Source organism: Bos grunniens, chromosome 6 (genome assembly GCF_055505025.1).
Source record: "Bos grunniens cultivar Pamir isolate PY7600 chromosome 6, Bosgru_T2T1.0, whole genome shotgun sequence".
NCBI lineage: Eukaryota > Metazoa > Chordata > Mammalia > Artiodactyla > Bovidae > Bos > Bos grunniens.
The window spans coordinates 1,355,678-1,373,970 of NC_141170.1; the positions used below are offsets into that span (position 1 = coordinate 1,355,678).

The window sequence follows — 18,293 nt, forward strand, 5'->3', positions numbered from 1 at the left end:
TATCTTTTGTTTTCTCCTTTGCCTTTAGTTTCTCTTCTTTTCTCAGCTATTTGTAAGGCCTCCTCAGACAACCATTTTGCCTTTTTGCATTTCTTTTTCTTGGGGATGGTCTTGATCACTGCCTCCTGTACAATGTCATGAATCTCCATCCATAGTTCTTCAGTCACTCTGTCTATCAGATCTAATCCCTGGAATCTATTTGTCACTTCCACTGTATAATCATAAGGGATTTGATTTAGGTCATACCTGAATGATCTAGTGGTATTCCCTACTTTCTTTAAGTCTGAATTTGGCAATAAGGAGTTCATGATCTGACCACAGTCAGCTCCCAGTCTTGTTTTTGCTGACTGTATACAGCTTCTCCAACTTTTGCTGCAAAGCATATAATCAATCTGATTTCAGTATTGACCATCTGGTGATGTCCATGTGTAGAGTTGTCTCTTATGTTGTTGGAAGAGGGTGTTTGCTATGATCAGTGTGTTCTCTTGGCAAAACTCTGTTAGCCTTTGCCCTGCTTCATTTTGTACTCCAAGGCCAAACTTGCCTGTTACTCCAGGTGTTTCTTGACTTCCTACTTTTACATTCCAGTCCCCTATGATGAAAAGGACATCTTTTTTGGGTATTAGTTCTAAAAGGTCTTGATAGAACCGTTCAACTTCAGCTTCTTCGACATTAGTGGTTGCGGCATAGACATGGATTACCGTGATATTGAATGGTTTGCCTTGGAAACGAACAGAGTTCATTCTGTCATTTTTGAGATTGCACCCAAGTACTGCATGAAGAAAGCTGAGTGCTGAAGAATCGATGCTTTTGAACTGTGGTGTTGGAGAAGACTCTTAAGAGTCCCTTGGAGTGCAAGGAGATCCAACCAGTCCATTCTAAAGGAAATTGGTCCTGGGTGTTCTTTGGAAGGAATGATGCTAAAGCTGAAACTCCAGTACTTTGGCCACCTCATGCGAAGAGTTGACTCATTGGAAAGGACTCTGATGCTGGGAGGGATTGGGGGCAGGAGAGGAAGGGGACGACAGAGGATGAGATGGCTGGATGGCATCACCGACTCGATGGACATGAGTTTGAGTGAACTCCAGGAGTTGGTGATGGACAGGGAGGCCTGGCGTGCTGCAATTCATGGGGTCTCAAAGAGTCAGACACAACTGAGCGACTGAACTGAACTGCATTTCAGACTCTTTTGTTGACCATGATGGCTACTCCATTTCTTCTAAGGGATTCTTGCCCACAATAGTAGACATAATAGTCATCTGAACTACATTCGCCCATTCCAGTCCATTTTAGTTCACTGATTCCTAAAATGTCGATGTTCACTCTAGCTATCTCCTGTTTGACCACTTCCAATTTACCTTGATTCAGGGACCTAGCATTCCAGGTTCCTATGAAACATTGTTCCTTACAGCATTGGACTTTACTTCTATCACCAGTCACATCCACGACTCACCTATTTTGGGTGACCCTAAACAGCATGTCTCATAGTTTTATTGAGTTAGACAAGGCTGTGGTCCATGTGATCAGTTTGATTAGTTAAGTTTAAAAAAAAAATTGCAGAAGACTTGCTTTGCCAGATTAACAGAACGTGCTATAAAGCCACTGTGATCAAATGTACAAGGCATTTGAGTAGGAGTAGACAAGAGCTGGAGAACAGGGCGGAAAATCCAGAAGCTGACCCCAAGGCTTATGAGGATTTAATAGATAGCGAAAATCATATTTCAGTTCAGCAGAGAAGGATAAATTAATAAATAGGGGAAGGACAATTAGCACCATTTCTGAAAAAAAATAATACACTGGAAAAAGTAACGGGACAAAAAAGACAAAGAGTTAATATTTATATTATACAACAAATTACACTGACCAAAAATGAAAAATTCAGTGGAAAATGAGCAAAAGATACGGAGAGGCAACACACAAAACAGCAAATCCAAAAAGCAAACAAATATGATGTAATACTCATACTCTGTACTAGTCAGGGAAATGCAAACTAAATATACTTGGAGAAGTAAGAGGTAGTCTCACTCGTTACTGGTAAAAATGTGAATGGTTCGGATCTTTCCATGTGTGTGTGTGTGAGAAAACAGCTCATTACTAGAATGAACTGCCGCTGATTTCCATGACGGGTGGGAGGCTGGAAGCAATGACCAAAGGGTCTTTCAAGTCTAAGAGCCAATCAAAACTATCTTCCATGGTCACAGTTCTTCCTGTGGTACAAGGAACACTGCTTTTTTACATAGCGTGAAAGCAACCTGAAGCATCTGTTTTTAAATTCCTTTTCTCCCTTTTATGTTTATCTACCTCTTCCATAAGGTTCAGCACAACTTTTTGGCAGAGATCCTACAGTAAAGTCACATTATCTTCATGTATTTTAGCTTGTTTCTCCAGATATTCCAAGAAACTTCTAAAGGTCATCTGGACTTTTGGAATTGGCTCCCTCAGAAGGAAGATCATGCTCTTTAAGTTCTCTGAGCTGATAGCTTCTGACAGTTCGTAGAGCAGGTTTCTGGTTTCAGGACCTAATGAAGCTCAGGTCCTCGATGTCTCATCACAGAAAGAATTCAGTGAGGGACAAAGTGATAGGTAAGAGTGGATTTATTCAGATTTAGAGAGAAGCACACTCCACAGAGTGCGGGCCATGGCAGAGGGTGAGCGCGGCCTAGGATCTTTGTGGAAAACAAAGTGTCAACACATTAAAAACACACACATGCGTCTCAGAGTTGGAGAGAAAAGGACAAACCCAAAGGGTCCAAAGACGGGCCTCGGGGATGCCACCCATGCTGCTTCCTGATGCGGTGAAGGTTATGGGGTGTTCAGTTTGTGAAATCCTGAGCTGTAATCTTAGGATAGATGTACTGTGTGTTTGTGTGTTGTGACCTCAATAAAAACAGAGAGGTATAAAATACATAAGTCATGTAATGAAACCATCTCACTGCTGGCTATCTATTTCACAGAAATAGATGCAACAGTAAGTAGGTTTAAGCCAAACATTTATGACAGTACTGCATTACGGCAAAGGACTGAAAACAAAGCAAATACCAACCAAGAGGGCAGTGGAGGAAGAAATTATGTAGCAGCCACACCATGGAGCACAGAGCCACCGAACAGAATAAGCTGTGTTAGTTGACCTGAAGGTGCAGAGATCTGTGAAAGTCTAACCTCATTTTTAAAAAAATGACTTTAATGTACGTGTACCCATACACTGGCAGAGGTCTGGTCCCTGGGAGGCTGACCTTGAGATGAAGGCTTGCATTCAGAAAGGTTACTGGGGGGGCACTCTCAGGACCAATGTCTGTAGGGGAGTAAAGGACTAACGCAATTGCTAAGAAGGCCTGACATGTTCCCACAGAATTTTCCTCGGGAGGGTCAACCTCCGCACCCACCAGTCACTACCTGGTTGTTCCTGGGAAAGGGGTATGCCCTTGGGAAAAGCTCTTTGCAGCTGAGGCAACCATCAGGAGGGGCTGTGCTGCCACAGCTGGGATAAGCAGGGGGCTCCAGGTACCTAACCCTAACCCTCTACCATGTCCTGAGGACCCCTCACCCTGGCTGGGCACCTCTGCTGGTTTTGGTTGCTTGTCTGATCGTGACCTAAACCCTCATCCCTGAGAGGTGAAGTCCCTGGTTGTCATGCCCTTTTCAGGCACGGCCACTGCATTTACTGTCAAATGTGGACAGTGGACCAAGGGGTGTCCAATCACATCACCTGGGTCTCAAGCAGAGGCTTTCCTGTCCCCTTTACATGATGGCAGCCCTGTCACCCCTAGTAGGATGGAGAGTACATCTTTGGCCTGCCAGTCCCTTGGTATAAGAAACTTGAAATGACTGGGCAGCAACTATAGCTTGAAGAAAGCCATTTTTTCTGTGCCCTTGGCAGATTTACCTTGGGGAGTCAAGACTAAACCTGCAGAACCCAGAAACATAGGGAGAGAAAAACACATTTATGGAGGAGGTTCTGGGAGTGATGCTGGGCAGGGTTGCTCCCACTGCCACCGTCTGGGTCCCAGTGTCCTTAACTATGTCCAATGGGGACACTGCATCCTGCAATGGTCACTGATGTCCAGGGAATACTGCAGCCTGGAGGTCACCGGAGCTGACCTGCTACCCACCACTCCATCACTGCACCACCTGTGCGCCCATGACAGAGCCCATGGGTCCCAGGATCACATAACAGCTGCAGCTCCTGTGCTGTAGAGCGGGTCCTTATGTCCGGGGCAGTGCTATGCAGGACTGTAGGTCAGCGGATCAAATGCTCTGTGAGCCTTGGAGAACAGAGCTCACTGAGGCCCTGTGTGTGGGAAAGGCAAACCCATGCCCAGAACATGTGTGGATTCTAGTCAAAACAAAGCTCAGCACCTTTGAGGGCACAAGGGGATCAGTGTTGCAAGCGAGCCCCCAAGTGACTGTGCTCAAAGTTTGGTGCTACTGGGGACCCAGTGTTCGGTCTGAAATTGGAAAGCTGGACAACAGAGGCGACAGCAAGGCAGGCCCTGGGGCGTGCGAGCGCTATGCCATGTGCAGCCTCCACCCCAGCCCCATGGTCGCTCCATTAGAAGCCCAAGTGGCCTGTTCCAGGACAGCAGACGGCCAGATGGTGGACATCACTTGGCCAAGCCATTCCAGGTACGTTCCTTCCTTCGACACTCTCTCGGGTGGCTGCTTCCGAGTCTGCTGTTACTGTAATCTTCAGAGTTCTTTACTTCTCAGCAGTGAATCCCATTACTAGTCAGTAATGCTTTAAACTTCCTCTGTTCCAATGCCTACACGGTTTCTGTGCCCTGGCCAGCCCAAGTCTCATCCACTTCCCTGACAGGCCCTGCCAAAAGACAGGGAGGTGGCAGTTCCTGAGGGGGAACGTGTGACTTCTAAAGACAGAGCCCTCTTGCATCTTGCAGTGGGGATAGGGAGGAGGGGGCTGGCCTTTGACAGAGGAGTAGCTACTTCAGCAGGTCCCAGAAGCACCTGGGACTCAAGATTTGAAGGCACCAATCCAGACGTCCCCACCCTGCCTCTCAAGGTCAGGTCCCTCTTCCTGATCAAGGCCCTGACCTTAAGGCAGAACACCTGCTTGGGGTGAGAGTCCAGCCTGCTCTGGAGCTCTACCAGCCTGACTAGGAATGGGCCTGGGACCGCAGGGAGCCTCTTTACAGGCCAGCAGGTGAGCTGTCTGTCACATTTAACCTTTAGTTGCTGGTGAATCACCCTCAGCCTCTGTCTTTTCCCAGGGCACACAGCCACAGCCATTAGGCCATTCTCTTCCACTTCTCAAATACACAGACTGCCCAGCAGCCTGGACAGCTGCTTCCACAGATCAACCCAACCAGTCACCTGAGGAAAAGCTTCACCGCACTGCTGCCATCCGTATCTCACCTACAGCTTGTTCTGTGTGTGTGTGTGTGTGTGTATCACTTATTTCGCTGCGTCGGGCCTTGGTTGCAGCACTCAGAGTCTCTGATTTTCACTGCAGCCTGCAGAATCTTTAGCTGTGGCAAGTGAACTCTTGGTTGCGGCATGTGAGATGCAGTTCTCTGACCAGGGCTCGAACCCAGGCCCCTGCATTGGGAGTTTAGAGTCATAGAAACAGGTGAACAAAAACATAAAAGGCATAAGCTAAGTTATTAACACGAGGTGGCAATAAGGGGAGATTGGTTTATCAAACAAAGAAAAAGCCTAAATTAAGAAAACAATGTACATATAAATCCTTTCACTCTGAATGTGTGTAAATATGTAAAAAAAAATTTTTCATGTGGGATTAAGGACTTTGTTTTCAGTTTTTCTGTTTAAAAAAAACAAACATTTCTAAACTATTACAAACAACAACAAAAAAGACCCCCGAAACACTGAGAATACAACGTAAACAGAAATAGTTAAGTCTTTCATACGTGTATCATGTCTGTAGAAAGCTCTTACAAATCAGTAAGAGTTGAAATTTACAGATCAGACCACTGTCATAGCCTCAAAAATGAGACTACATTTGCCTGCCTCCAAGAGAGCAGTTTTCCAGTGGTCATGTATGGATGTGAGAGTTGGACTATAAAGAAAGCTGAAGAATTGGTGCTTTTGAACTGTGGTGTTGGAGAAGACTCTTGAGAGTCCCTTGGACTGCAAGGAGACCCAACCAATCCATTCTGAAGGAGATCAGTCCTGGGCGTTCATTGGAAGGACTGATGTTGAAGCTGAAGCTCCAGTACTTTGGCCACTTGATGTGAAGAGCTGAGTCATTTGAAAAGACCCTGGTGCTGGGGAAGACTGAGGGCAGGAAGAGAAGGGGACGACAGAGGATGAGATGGTTGGAGGGCATCACCGACCAATGGACATGAGTTTGGGTAAACTCCAGGAGTTGGTGATGAACAGGGAGGCCTGGTGTGCTGTGGTTCATGGGGTCGCAAAGAGTCAGACACGACTGAGAGACGAACTGAACTGAAAGAGCACAAAATATATCAAGAGTTAAAGCATTATGCAAATAAACAAAAACTACGGCACAGAAAATTCTCTGAGTTGCAGATGAATCAATGCAGTTTACTTCTAATAAGGTATTCTGGTAATGAAGTATCATTTGAGCAGAACCTTGTAAATGCAATCATCGCACTACTAAAGAGATGTATACGAAGGAGTGAAAGAAAAGGTTAAGTAGAGGATGAAGCTGGGAAACACTGTTTTTGGAAACTGGAGTTAAACCTGAATGCAGACTAATCCCTTGTCAGTCGCATCACCTGCGAATTATTTTCTCCCATTTTGTGGGCTGTCTTTTTACGTGTGTCTTCTCTTTTGGCAATCACGGACTGTGGCCCGCCAGGCTCCTTTGTCCATGCCTTACAACATGTGGGACCCTGGTTCCCCAACCCACCCAGGGACGGAGCCTGCACCCCTGTACTGGCAGTGCAGTGTCTTAACCACGACCCACGGGGAAGCCCCAGCTGTTTTTGTTTATGGTTCTTTCGCTGTGCAAAAGCTTTTGCATTTAATTAGGTCACATTTGTTTATTCTTGTTTTTATTTCTGTAACTTTAGCAGATGGATTCATAAAGATATTGCTGCAATTTATGTCAGTGTTCTGCCTGTTTTCCTCTAAGTTTTATAGGATCCAGGCTTACATTTAGGTCTTTACTCCCATTTGAATTTATTTTTGTGTATGGTGTTAAAGAATGTTCTAGTTTCTTTTTTTTTTAACTTGTAGCCATCCAGTTCTCCCATTTGTTGAAGACACTGTCCTTCTATTGCATGGCATTGTCTTCTTTATCACAGATTAATTGACCACAGGTGTGTGGGTTTGTTTCTTAGCTTTCTATCATGTTCCTTTGATTTGTATTTCTGTTCTTGAGCCCACACCATACTGTTTTGATTACTGTAGCTTTGTAGTAGAGTCTGAAGTCAGGGAGCCTGATTCCTCCAGCTATTTTTCTTTGCTTTGGCAAGAAAGATTGCTTTGGCTATTCAGGGTCTTTTGTGTCTCCATATAAAGATTTTTTTCATCTAGTTCTGTGAAAAAGGGTAATTGATAGGGATTGCACTGAGTCTGTAGACTGCCTTGGGTACAGGGGTGGGGGATGGTGGAGGGATAGACTGGGCATTTGGGGACAACATGTACACACTGCTATATTGAAAACAGACAGTCAACAAGGACCTACTATAAAATAAATCAATTTAAAAATCTGAATAGGGCATAAAGAGAGGGGAAGTGATGAGACTTAAGACTTAAAGGGCTGGCAAGGGCCAGGCTGCCCTGCAGGGGTATTTTTCTACAGACAAATTCTGCAGAAAACAAAGACAAGATCTGAGCTAATTCCAGCAACAGCACAAAGGCAGGTCAAAAGTGGCAATAAATTGACACCTAACATCAACTAAGGAAGTACCACAAATTTTCAAATAAGAAGGAGTGAAGGCTTGAATTAGGGCAGTGGAAACTTGAACCCAACACCTGGCAGGTATACTAAGTGACTGGACATAAGGATTTTATATTTACTTGATAGAAATAAAAAAAATGTTTATCCATATAATCTTGACCAGAGTAAAATAATAATAAAATATCTATTTTGTCATTTAGCTTTATGTTCTCTGTGCTTGAAATTGCAAAGATTTCCACTAGTTGGTAGAAATAAAGACACACTTCACATTAATGAATTGGATTTTGACAAATAATTGCCTTGAGGAGTTTTAAACTTGTATTAATTTGTTCAGTTCAGTTCAGTTGCTTGGTCATGTCTGACTCTGTGACTCCATGGACTGCAGCATGCCAGGCCTCCCTGTCCATCACCAACTCGCGGAGTTTACTCAAACTCATGTCCATCGAGTTGGTGATGCCATCCAACCATCTCATCCTCTGTTGACCCCTTCTCCTCCTGCCTTCCTTCAATCTTTCCCACCATCAGGGTCTTACCAATGAGTCAGTTCTTTGTATCAGGTGGCCAAACTATTGGAGCTTCAGCATCAGTCCTTCCAACGAATATTTCGGACTGATTTCCTTTAGGATTGACTGGCTGGATCTCCTTGCAGTCCAAGGGACTCGCAAGAGTCTTCTCCAACACCACAATTCAAAAACAGCAATTCTTCGGTGCTCAGCTTTCTTTATGGGCCAACTCTCACATCCATACATGACTACTGGGAAACCATAGCTTTGACTAGACGGACCTTTGTCAGCAAAGTAATGTCTCTGCTTTTTAATACGTTGTCTAGGTTGCTCATAGCTTTTCTTCCAAGGAGCAAGAGTCTTTTAATTTCATGGCTGCAGTCACCATATGCAGTGATTTGGGAGCCCAAGAAAATAAAGTGTGTCATTGTTTCCATTGTTTCCCCATCTATTTGCCATGAAGTGATGGGACTAGATGTCATGATCTTCGTTTTCTGAATATTGAGCTTTAAGCCAACTTTTTCACTCTCCACTTTCACTTTCATCAAGAGGCTCTTTAGTTCTTCTTTGCTTTCTGCCATAAGGGTGGTGTTATCTGCATATCTGAGGTTATTGATATTTCTTCCAGCAATCTTGATTCCAGCTTGTGCTTCATCCAGACTGGCATTTTGCATGATGTACTGTGTATATAAAGTTAAATAAGCAGGGTGACAATATACAGCCTTTCCCAATTTGGAACCAGTCCGTTGTTTCATGTCCGGTTCTAACGGTTACTTCTTGACCTGCATGCAGATTTCTCAGGAGGCAGGTAAGGTGGTCTGGTATTCCCATCTCTTTAAGAGTTTTCCACAGTTTGTTGTGATCCACATAGTCAAAGCCTTTGGCATAATCAGTTTTGATTTGTAATGTCTATGAAACTATTCTTATTTTACCAGAAAAAAAAACATATTCACCTCTAAGCTCTATTAAGTTAAAAAAGATTTTGGATAAGTATGTATTAGAAAACATTATTTGATTTCTATAGATATTTAGACAAAATAGAGATGTACTCTAATAAATACGTTTAATCAAATGCATCAGTTCAGTTCAGTTCAGTCACTCAGTTGTGTCCGACTACTATCCATAGCACCAGGCCAGCTGACAACCTTGAAATTACCGTGAAAAATTATTCTCCTCCAGTGTTCCTCAAATCCTTTCAGTGGCATTACTGAACACTGAAGTGACGATGTAAATTTAAGTCTTGCTCAGTCGTGTCTGATTCTTTGTGATCTGTAGCCCACCAGGCTCCTCTCTGTCCATGGAATTCTCCAGACAAGGATACTGGAATGGGTTACTATTTCCTTCCCTAGGGGATTCTTCCCAACCCAGGGATTGAACCAAGGACTCCCCAGGCCGGTTCTTTACTGTCTGAGCCACCAGGGAAGCCAAATTTAACTCAGGTGATCTCAGTTTGCATCTAGTTTAAAGGTAAAGGAGTCGCAGTAAGAAGCCAAGCCGCAGTCACAAAAGACCCACCAACACAGTGGCCTAACAACAAGTTCATTTCTCTCTGGTGCTCTGAGGCGAGCGGTCTCGGTTGGTGGAGCAGTTGTCTCATGAAGACACTCTGGACTTGGGGTCCCTCCAGCACACTGGTCCACAGTCCTCTAGGACGCTTGTCGTTTGCAGGATAGAATGGAGTCGTTTGAGGTTCCAACTGGAGGAAAGGGAAGAGACCAGCTAGGAAGCAAGTCAGATGTCTTCAGGCCTACCCTGGCAGTGGCGCGCCCGACAGATAGGAAGCTGCTACTTGGCCACACCTGACTGCAAGGACACTGAGCCATGTGCGTCAGCTGATGGTGTGCTTCTGAGGAGAAGGACGGACTCTGGTGTGGTGGATGATGAGTAATGATTACCACGAGAATGGTTACCTTTGAGCAGGAAGAGAATTTTAATTCAGAAGGAAATTTTGAGATGTTGGCAAAGTAAGTAGTAGTTATATGATTTTCTCTTTATATTAATTCATTAACCTGTATTTTAAGTCTTTGCATCTTTTTTTTTTTAAAACCACAAAAGGTTTTAAAATAAAGACTAACTTTGCTGCAAGAGGATACACACAGTCCAATCTTTACTGGACGTGTATACCTCAGTTGGTCTAGCAGATCAGAAAATTAGATCCCAAAGTGACATAGAACACTGTTTGGTTTTACTTAATATAATTTTATAAAAGCAAATATTAATAGTTTATCCCCATTGATTTCTGAGTTCAATTTTGATATTTATTTGGTATGAGATGGGCATTCAGAAATGAAATGCTGATTTACAATATTTTACTTATAAAGGAGGATTTGACATAACAGCTTAGCATGTGGCAAGAGTTCAGGAATCAACTCAGGTTCAGCATCAATCATCAATAACCCATTAGCAATCCAACTTTCAGATTTATATGAAATAAGAGTAAAACCGGTGGGACCCTGTGGCAGACAGACTCCAAGGTGGTCCCACGACCCCCCTTGTCCAGTACTCACGCCCTTGTGGAACCTCTTGAGGGTGGGTGGATTACTTCTCACCAAAAGAATACAGCAGCAGTGACAGAATGTTTGTGATTACCTTACATAAGACTGTAATGTCACTCTCTTGCACTCTGAAAAAGTAAGCTGCCATAATGTAAAGCTGCCTGAGGAGAGAACCATGTGGAAATGAACCGAGGGTGGCTTCTAGCCAACAGTCCCCAAGAAACTGAGACCCTCATCTAAGAGTCCACAACCGTGTGAACTTACAAGCAAATGCTTCCCCATTTCAGGCCTCAGAGGAGCCTCCAGCCCTGACTGATACCTGCACAGCAGCCCTGCAGAGGACCCAGCTAAGCTGTGCTGAGGCTCCTGACCACAGAAACTGAGAGATAACACGTGTGTGTTCAGTCACATGTGTGTGTTCAGTCACTGAGTTCACAGGAAGTGCTACAGAGCAACAGACACAAACTCTTTGTAAAAATTCTACTCTTTTTCCAAATCCAAGAACACTTGACAGAAAAGTAACGCCTTATCATCTCAATAAGTTATGAAAACTAGGATTTAGCAAGGTATTTTAAGAGCATGGCAAGGCAGTTCATGAGATGGGCTGACCGATAAATTTTTCCCAACAGAGACTCACATCGCAGCTTCCAGGGGTGTTTTATTATTCTCACCAGGTTTTGAAGGAAGGGGTATTCCAAGCTCTGTCGAGTGCACACTGCTTTTTCACTTTGGAAAGCAAGTATCCGAGTAAAGGAGAACGCTGTCTCTCTGACATGTGATGTTAACCTTATCTACTTCCCAAGCACCAACATTCCCCCTAAAACACTATCAGTGGCTAGGTACGTAGTCCACACCCCCAGATTCTTACCAGTTCATTAGTGACTTCTGTAAGAGGGGCAACAGGCTATCAACAGGTGGAAATGTTAAGAGTATCTTAATATAATCAACAAACTACATTTATAACAGCTTTTGCACTGTTTGTCAATTTTTCTCAATTATTTCATCTCCATGAAATTAATTATATCTCACTCACTTATTATCTACGCCGTAGAAGAAAAAAAAACAAATTACTGGCCCATATTTACAATTTTAAATAAAAACTGCTTTATTACAAACCCTGGTGTTTAACCCACTTCAGTCACACTTGTGAGGCTATGCCACCGCCTTCACTCCTGTGTCACGTCAGGAACACACATACACAGACCCGCTGATCTTTGCCATGTTAAGAGTGTACATACACATACCCAGTGGTATAATATACATACTGTCAAGAACACTTCTCTTCTCCACCACAAACTACAAGCAAATACAGGTTCAGTGACCCAAGAGCTAAAGGCAAAGCAACACTCGGATGGGCACTATGAAAGAGCCCCTCTCTTTTGAGGTTACTTGAACATCTGGTCCAGATTTTAAGGGAATGAAACAAGGAAGAGTGTGTTACATTTTAAAAGCAGTAAGGGCTAAGAAAATGTAAAATTCAGTGAGCAGAAGCTCAGCCATCACTGAATGAGAGTAGAGCAGGGGAGCTGGGCCCCCTCATTTGTAGCAGAAACTTCCCTACGCAACACGAAGTTCTAGAAAACACTCTGCTACATTTCATTTTCTGAAAATTAATAAGAAACCTCACTAAAATGGGAGCTTCCCTCATAGCTGAGTTGATAAAGAATCCACCTGCAATGCAGGAGACCCCGTTTCGATTCCTGGGTCGGGAAGACCCTCTGGAGAAGGGATAGGCTACCCACTCCAGTATTCTTGGGCTTCCCTTGTGGCTCAGCTGGTAAAGAATCCGCCTGCAACGCGGGAGACCTGGGTTCGATCCCTGGGTTGGGAAGGTCCCCTAAAGAAAGGAAAGGCTACCCACTCCAGTATTCTGGCCTGGAGAATCCCATGGACTGTATAGTTTCATTGGGTCGCAGTCCCACACAACTGAGCGACTTTCACTTTCACTAAAATGGAGTTGGAAGCCAGAAGGGGGAGCTCTGGCGCAGTACCACTAAAAATCAGTCACAGGAACAATCAATCACAGGTCCCCACAGGAAAACATGTGCCCAGCATCTCCTACAAGCAGTCACCACCCCAGCAACTCAGATAGAAACCACCCCCACTCTGAACTCTCACTTTTCTCCAGTGGACTTTGGTCCAGAACAACCCCTCCCAACATCCACTTTTTTCTCTATAAAATGACGTGCTTCTCCTTTGTTAGACCCGCCTCTGGCCTTTGTATTGCATCTTTGTCCAAAACTGCTATTCTCGAGCAAACTCATTTTTGCTAGTAAGATAACTTTTATTTTTAAGGTCAATGATTTTCAAAACTTAGTCTTAAGAATAATTCAAGGTAACAAAAAACATGAAGGTTCGTAAAAATTACTCACTGTTTTCACTCTCTCTCCAGGTCTCAGATTCCACTAAATCACCTGAATGCATAGCAGACATAATCTTCTGTGCAACACTGGAGAGTGGTATCTTACAGAGGTCAGAGCCTACAAATGCCTCATAATTTTCCATTTTCATAAAATCCTAAACGTAAGATAAATATAATACCCATATATTAATTTTGAGACTTCAAAATAAGTCATGTAAAAACTTTTATGTACAGACATTCATAAAAATTACTATATTCACCACTATAACAAATAGGTATCACCTGTCCTCATAATACAGATAGGGTAGTGAAGATGGGAACAAGACATTCACAGGCTCCTAACAAACAGGTGTCACCTGTCCTCATAACACAGATGGGGTAGTGAAGACGCGGACAGGACATTCACAGGCTCCACTGGGTGTTATGCTAATACCATATGGGAGGAATGTATCAGGATTTCCTAGTTAACCAATTTTGAAGCAAGCAATCTACTCAAACCTTTCCTACTTCCTGAGGTTTGAAACAAATCGCTGTTACAGTCTTCAAACATACAAATCTAGTAACATAAAAATTACTTTTAATTGACTTGAGCTATTATGACAGACACATAACCTGACATCCTTCCACTCGTCCTGCTCAATTATACTGGCCCCTGGGCTCAGCAGGTGAAGGTCCAGCAGGGGCAGTCCCATTCATCAAGTAGCTGTTCACACATCTAATGTATCTGGCACTAATCTAAACAGAATTTGCTGTTCCATGAATCGAAAAGCAGGTGACGTTTTTCTGCATTACTGAAGAGAAAAATTTCAAGTAAATTCTTGATTCCAAGGTAGGGCAGAGGGGGAAAAAAAGGAACAAAAAAAGGTCACTTGTGAGGAGTGAATAGCAAAGTCTTAGATGAAATTTATTGCTACAGATTTTTCAAGCACATTCAGTTCAGTTCAGTCGCTCAGTCGTGTCCGACTCTTTGCGACCCCATGAATCGCAGCACACCAGGCCTCCCTGTCCAACTCCCGGAGTTCACTCAGACTCACGTCCATCGAATCAGTGATGCCATCCAGCCATCTCATCCTCTGTCGTCCCCTTCTCCTCCTGCCCCCAATCCCTCCCAGCATCAGAGTCTTTTCCAATGAGTCAACTCTTCACATGAGGTGGCCAAAGTACTGGAGTTTCAGCTTTAGTATCATTCCTTCCAAAGAAATCCCAGGGCTGATCTCCTTCAGAATGGACTGGTTGGATCTCCTTGCAGTCCAAGGGACTCTCAAGAGTCTTCTCCAACACCACAATTCAAAAGCATCAATTCTTCGGTGCTCAGCTTTCTTCACAGTCCAACTCTCACATCCATACACGACCACTGGGAAAACCATAGCCTTGACTAGATGGACCTTTGTCAGCAAACTAATGTTTCTGCTTTTTAATATGCTGTCTAAAGTTAAAGCTAAAATCATGGTGCCCACTGGCGTGCACCTCACATGAGGTGGAATCGCCAGGTGCTGGGTGGGTGGTGCTGGTGGGCGGACGTTCCCGGGGTGGTAGCAGCAGGACCAGAGCCTGAAGAGGTTTGTGGGGAGCCGCCCACTCACCTCAGGGGGACCAGTGGACACACTGGGAGCCGCACAGTCTCCCAGCTTTAGAACCTTCCAGACGGCCCCGGGCCATGCGCTGCCTCACGGCCCAGGACGCCCCAGGACCCCTTCCCATCCCACCTGCCTCAGCCCGCCCCCCGACACACACCCCCGTCTCAGTCGAAGGCCACACGTGTCTCACTGTCCAGGCCTGACCAGGCTAAACGCGGGGCCTCCCCTCCCAACGCTGGCAGCCATGTGTCCGCCTCTCCGGTTCCAGCACCTGCCTGCCCACCCACAGTGGGCACTGACCTCTGTCCACACGCAGCCTGCCCACAGCCTTGGGGGCCTCCTCACAGCCCCGCCCACACAGCACAGGGCAGCAAGAGGGGTCTTCCCAGGGACCTGACGGCTGAGCCTGCCGCCTCGCCACCCACCCCGCCCTGGCCGCGTGCCCTGCCCTGTGCCCCTGCCCACCCCGCGTGCACCCGTAATCCCTCTGCCTCTGATGCTGGCCCACTGTCTCACGCCGTCCTCACCAGGCCTGCGTCTCACCCCCTCCTAGGAGGCCGGGGCGGCTGTCAGGACTCAGTGTGGTCCCGCTGGCCCGTTCGTGTGCCTGGGGCTGGGATCCCTGGGTCCTCTGAGCAGGGAGGGCCCGAGCCAGGCTGGCGGCACCTGCCCGCACGTGTAGGACCAGGCCCTGGGCCCTCTGCCCTGCTGACAGCTGTCTCGCCTTGGACCTTTCTCCCCCTGTGCTGTGTTCTCCGGGCCCCCTCGGCCAGTAGGACGAGAAGGAAGGCCACGCCACCCTCGAGGAACTGCATTCTGGGGGGCCCTGTGTCTGGCTCCATTCGACACCCCATGATCATAGGAGAGATGAGCCCGGGGCCGTTGGCCGTCTGAGAGGTTGCTGGCTTCTGCCCAGGGTCCCCCCTCAGCGCCCACACCCCACACTCGCTATGTCCACTGCGGGCCAGCTGCTGCCTCCACCGTGCAGCCCCGCGAGTCCAACAGCCTCCGCCCCCCGGGGACCCCGCATCAGCGCTGGATGCTCTGTGCGGAGGGGAGGGTGGCCTCTGAGACGTCGCGAATTGTACCGGCCCGTTAGGGAGGAATAAACCGGGTCCCCAGCTGCGGGCAGGCTCCCGCGGGCTCCCCGTGGCCTCTGAGATGTCGCGGATTGTACCGGCCCATTAGGGAGGGGTGAACTGGGTCCCCAGCTGCGGCAGGTCCTGGAGTCTGATGCGTTGGGTCCAGGTGGCTCAGCTCCGGGGCCCCGCCCTTGGGCCCACAGGTAGAGCTGGTAGGTTCCTGGCTGTTCCGAGCACATCCAGAGCAGACCCTCGTTCCTGGTCCTGGGCTGTGGCCCCCCACCCCCAGCCAGGCACGTCTTACTGGTGGGCGGGTGCTGACAGAACGCGGGTTCAGCCAGCGGTGGGGTGGGTGGGGCCGTGCAGGTGCGCAAGTAGGGGCTTTGCGTGGGGCGCAACGCGAGCAGACCCCGCGGGTGGGGAGGTCTGTGCGCCAGGCTCTTAGGAGACCCTGGCAGCTACCTGCTCACATGGGTTTCACCTGGGGCAGCCCCGCTGAGACATGCACACCCCGTCCCTGCAAGCATCCTGACCCCCCGTGTGGGGAGCGGGGCGGGGTGGGGGGTGGGGGTGATGCCCCAGCCACGCTCCGAGGGGCAGAGGCTGAGTTGTCAGGCCCCTCGCGGGGGGTCTGCACTGGCCAGGCCAGCCTCTTGGCCGAGCGTGCATAAAACCTGTGCCCGGCCTTGACGCCCCTCCCAGTGCGGGGCCGGGGGAGGCCACCCCCAAGGTCCGCGGTGCGCAGGACAGAGGCCTCGGGCTGCAGCCGCTCCCGACCCTTCCGGGGGAGCAGCCCGCACGGTGACGGTGAGGGGTGACCACGTGTGCCCCTCCCGGTGTGAAAGGGTGCCGTGCTCACTGCTGTGTGTTCACCACCTGGGGACCGGTGTGCACTGCCCCGCGGCGGCTCCTCTTCGGGGAGTGGGTCATGCATGGCGGCATGGCTCCCCTCCCCATCGGTGGTTCTGGGGGTCTCGGGTCCTCCCAGTGCCCTTGTTTTCCATCTGTTGTGGCGTCCAGTGCCCAGGGAGAGGGCAGCCCCCTTCCCACCTCCCTGTGTCAGTCAGGCGAGCCCCGTCCCCTCTGTCGACCCGGCAGGTGTCCTTGGCGGGTCTGCTGGGTCGCCGTCACCCTCGGGTGACGGCAGGTGCTCACGCGGGGACCCGGGTGGCCTCCCACCCAGACAGCCTATTGGGCCCACAGGGGCGCGGGCTGCTCGGGGCAGCGCCGGTCACCACGCTGCTCTCGCTGCAGGTCCTGAACGAGGCCGTGGGCGCGCTGATGTACCACACCATCACGCTGACCAGGGAGGATCTGGAGAAGTTCAAGGCTCTGCGGATAATCGTGCGCATCGGCAGCGGCTTCGACAACATTGACATCAAGTCGGCCGGGGACCTAGGTAGGCCGCTCGGGACCCTCCCCCGCAGCCCCGCCTGCTGTCCCGGGCATGGCCTCGCTGCTTTGGTCCCCCGCACGAAGGGGGCCTGGGGCCTGGGGCCTGGGGGCCGGCGTCCACACGGCTCTCGGCGTGTGGGCCCCACGCCAGCTCCCTGCCAGGTGCAGGCTGGCGGCACTGTCCCTCAGGAGGCCCGGGCCTCGGGCAGCGCACCCGCCCTCCTGCAGAACCCCCCGGGGACCCGGGCAGGGGGCCTCCGTCCAGGGTCAGCCAGCACGCCCGCGTCAGGGTTCTCACGCCCCTGTTCACGAGACGGGCCAGGAAAGGAAGTTTCTGTTGTGACCCCGGCCTCGGCCCCGCCCCCCGCGCCCGGTCGCCGCCCAGCCCGCGGCCCCTGACAGGCGCAGGCGCGCCGCGGCCGCAGACCCCACCTTGAGGGTCGGGTACTCCTGCACCTTCGGGGTCATGGAAAGCTGAGAGGCGGACTCCTGCGCCGCCATCTTGGATCGGCCAAAACCTTAGCGGGCGGAGGGGAGGTGCGGCTCGCGGCACGCCGGGAGTGACGTCGAGGGGCGCGGCGGGCCGGCGTCCGCACCAATCGCCTCCGCTCCGCGTTCTGCGGCTGAGGAAGAAGGCGCGGCCACCGGGCGCGGCGAGAGGCGTCCTGTCCACCCAATCAGCGCCCGCCTTTCTCCCGTTCAGCCAATCAACGGGAAGCCCGGCTGGGCGGGGTCCCTCCTTGAACCTGAGGCGGGGTGGGACGGCTGATCAGTGCGGGAAGCTCCCAGTTCCCTGCGGCTCTGGTCCCGGCGCCGGCGGTCTGGGGCTCCCGCGGGGTGGGGAGCGGGCTCCCGCGAGCCGCGCGGCTGTGGCGGTCACTGGGCTCTCTCGGGCCGGCCTCCAGCTAGTGAGCCCGCTGTGCCAGGACGTCTGCAGGCCACCAGCGCCTGTCCGTGGGCTGCTCTCCGCAGAAGGGTGCGGCTGCAGCCCGAAGCGGGGCCCAGGCACCCCCGTTGGGGAGGGGAGGTGGCGGTT

At 49.1% G+C, this 18,293-nt stretch overlaps 1 protein-coding gene across 8 annotated transcripts in view; it reads right to left on the reverse strand.

Annotated features, from left to right (window-relative positions):
• Nucleotides 1-17,924, reverse strand: part of POLN (DNA polymerase nu) — a 151,473-nt gene extending 133,549 nt beyond the window's left edge. For 6 of the 8 annotated variants that reach the window (XR_015165065.1, XM_086404510.1, XM_086404511.1 and 3 more), the window contains exons 1-2: nucleotides 17,690-17,924; nucleotides 13,214-13,358 (exon numbers count right to left, since the gene is read on the reverse strand). Coding sequence is in view for 6 of the 8 variants with exons in the window: in XM_086404510.1 (XP_086260636.1) it covers nucleotides 13,214-13,358; nucleotides 17,690-17,758 (214 nt within the window). In the remaining 2 variants the exon portion in view is untranslated. Of the gene's footprint in view, nucleotides 1-13,213; nucleotides 13,359-17,689 lie in introns of those variants that run through there. The other 2 variants (XM_086404512.1, XM_086404516.1) reach the window with 2 other exon arrangements.
• Between the last annotated feature and the right edge of the window lie 369 nt (nucleotides 17,925-18,293).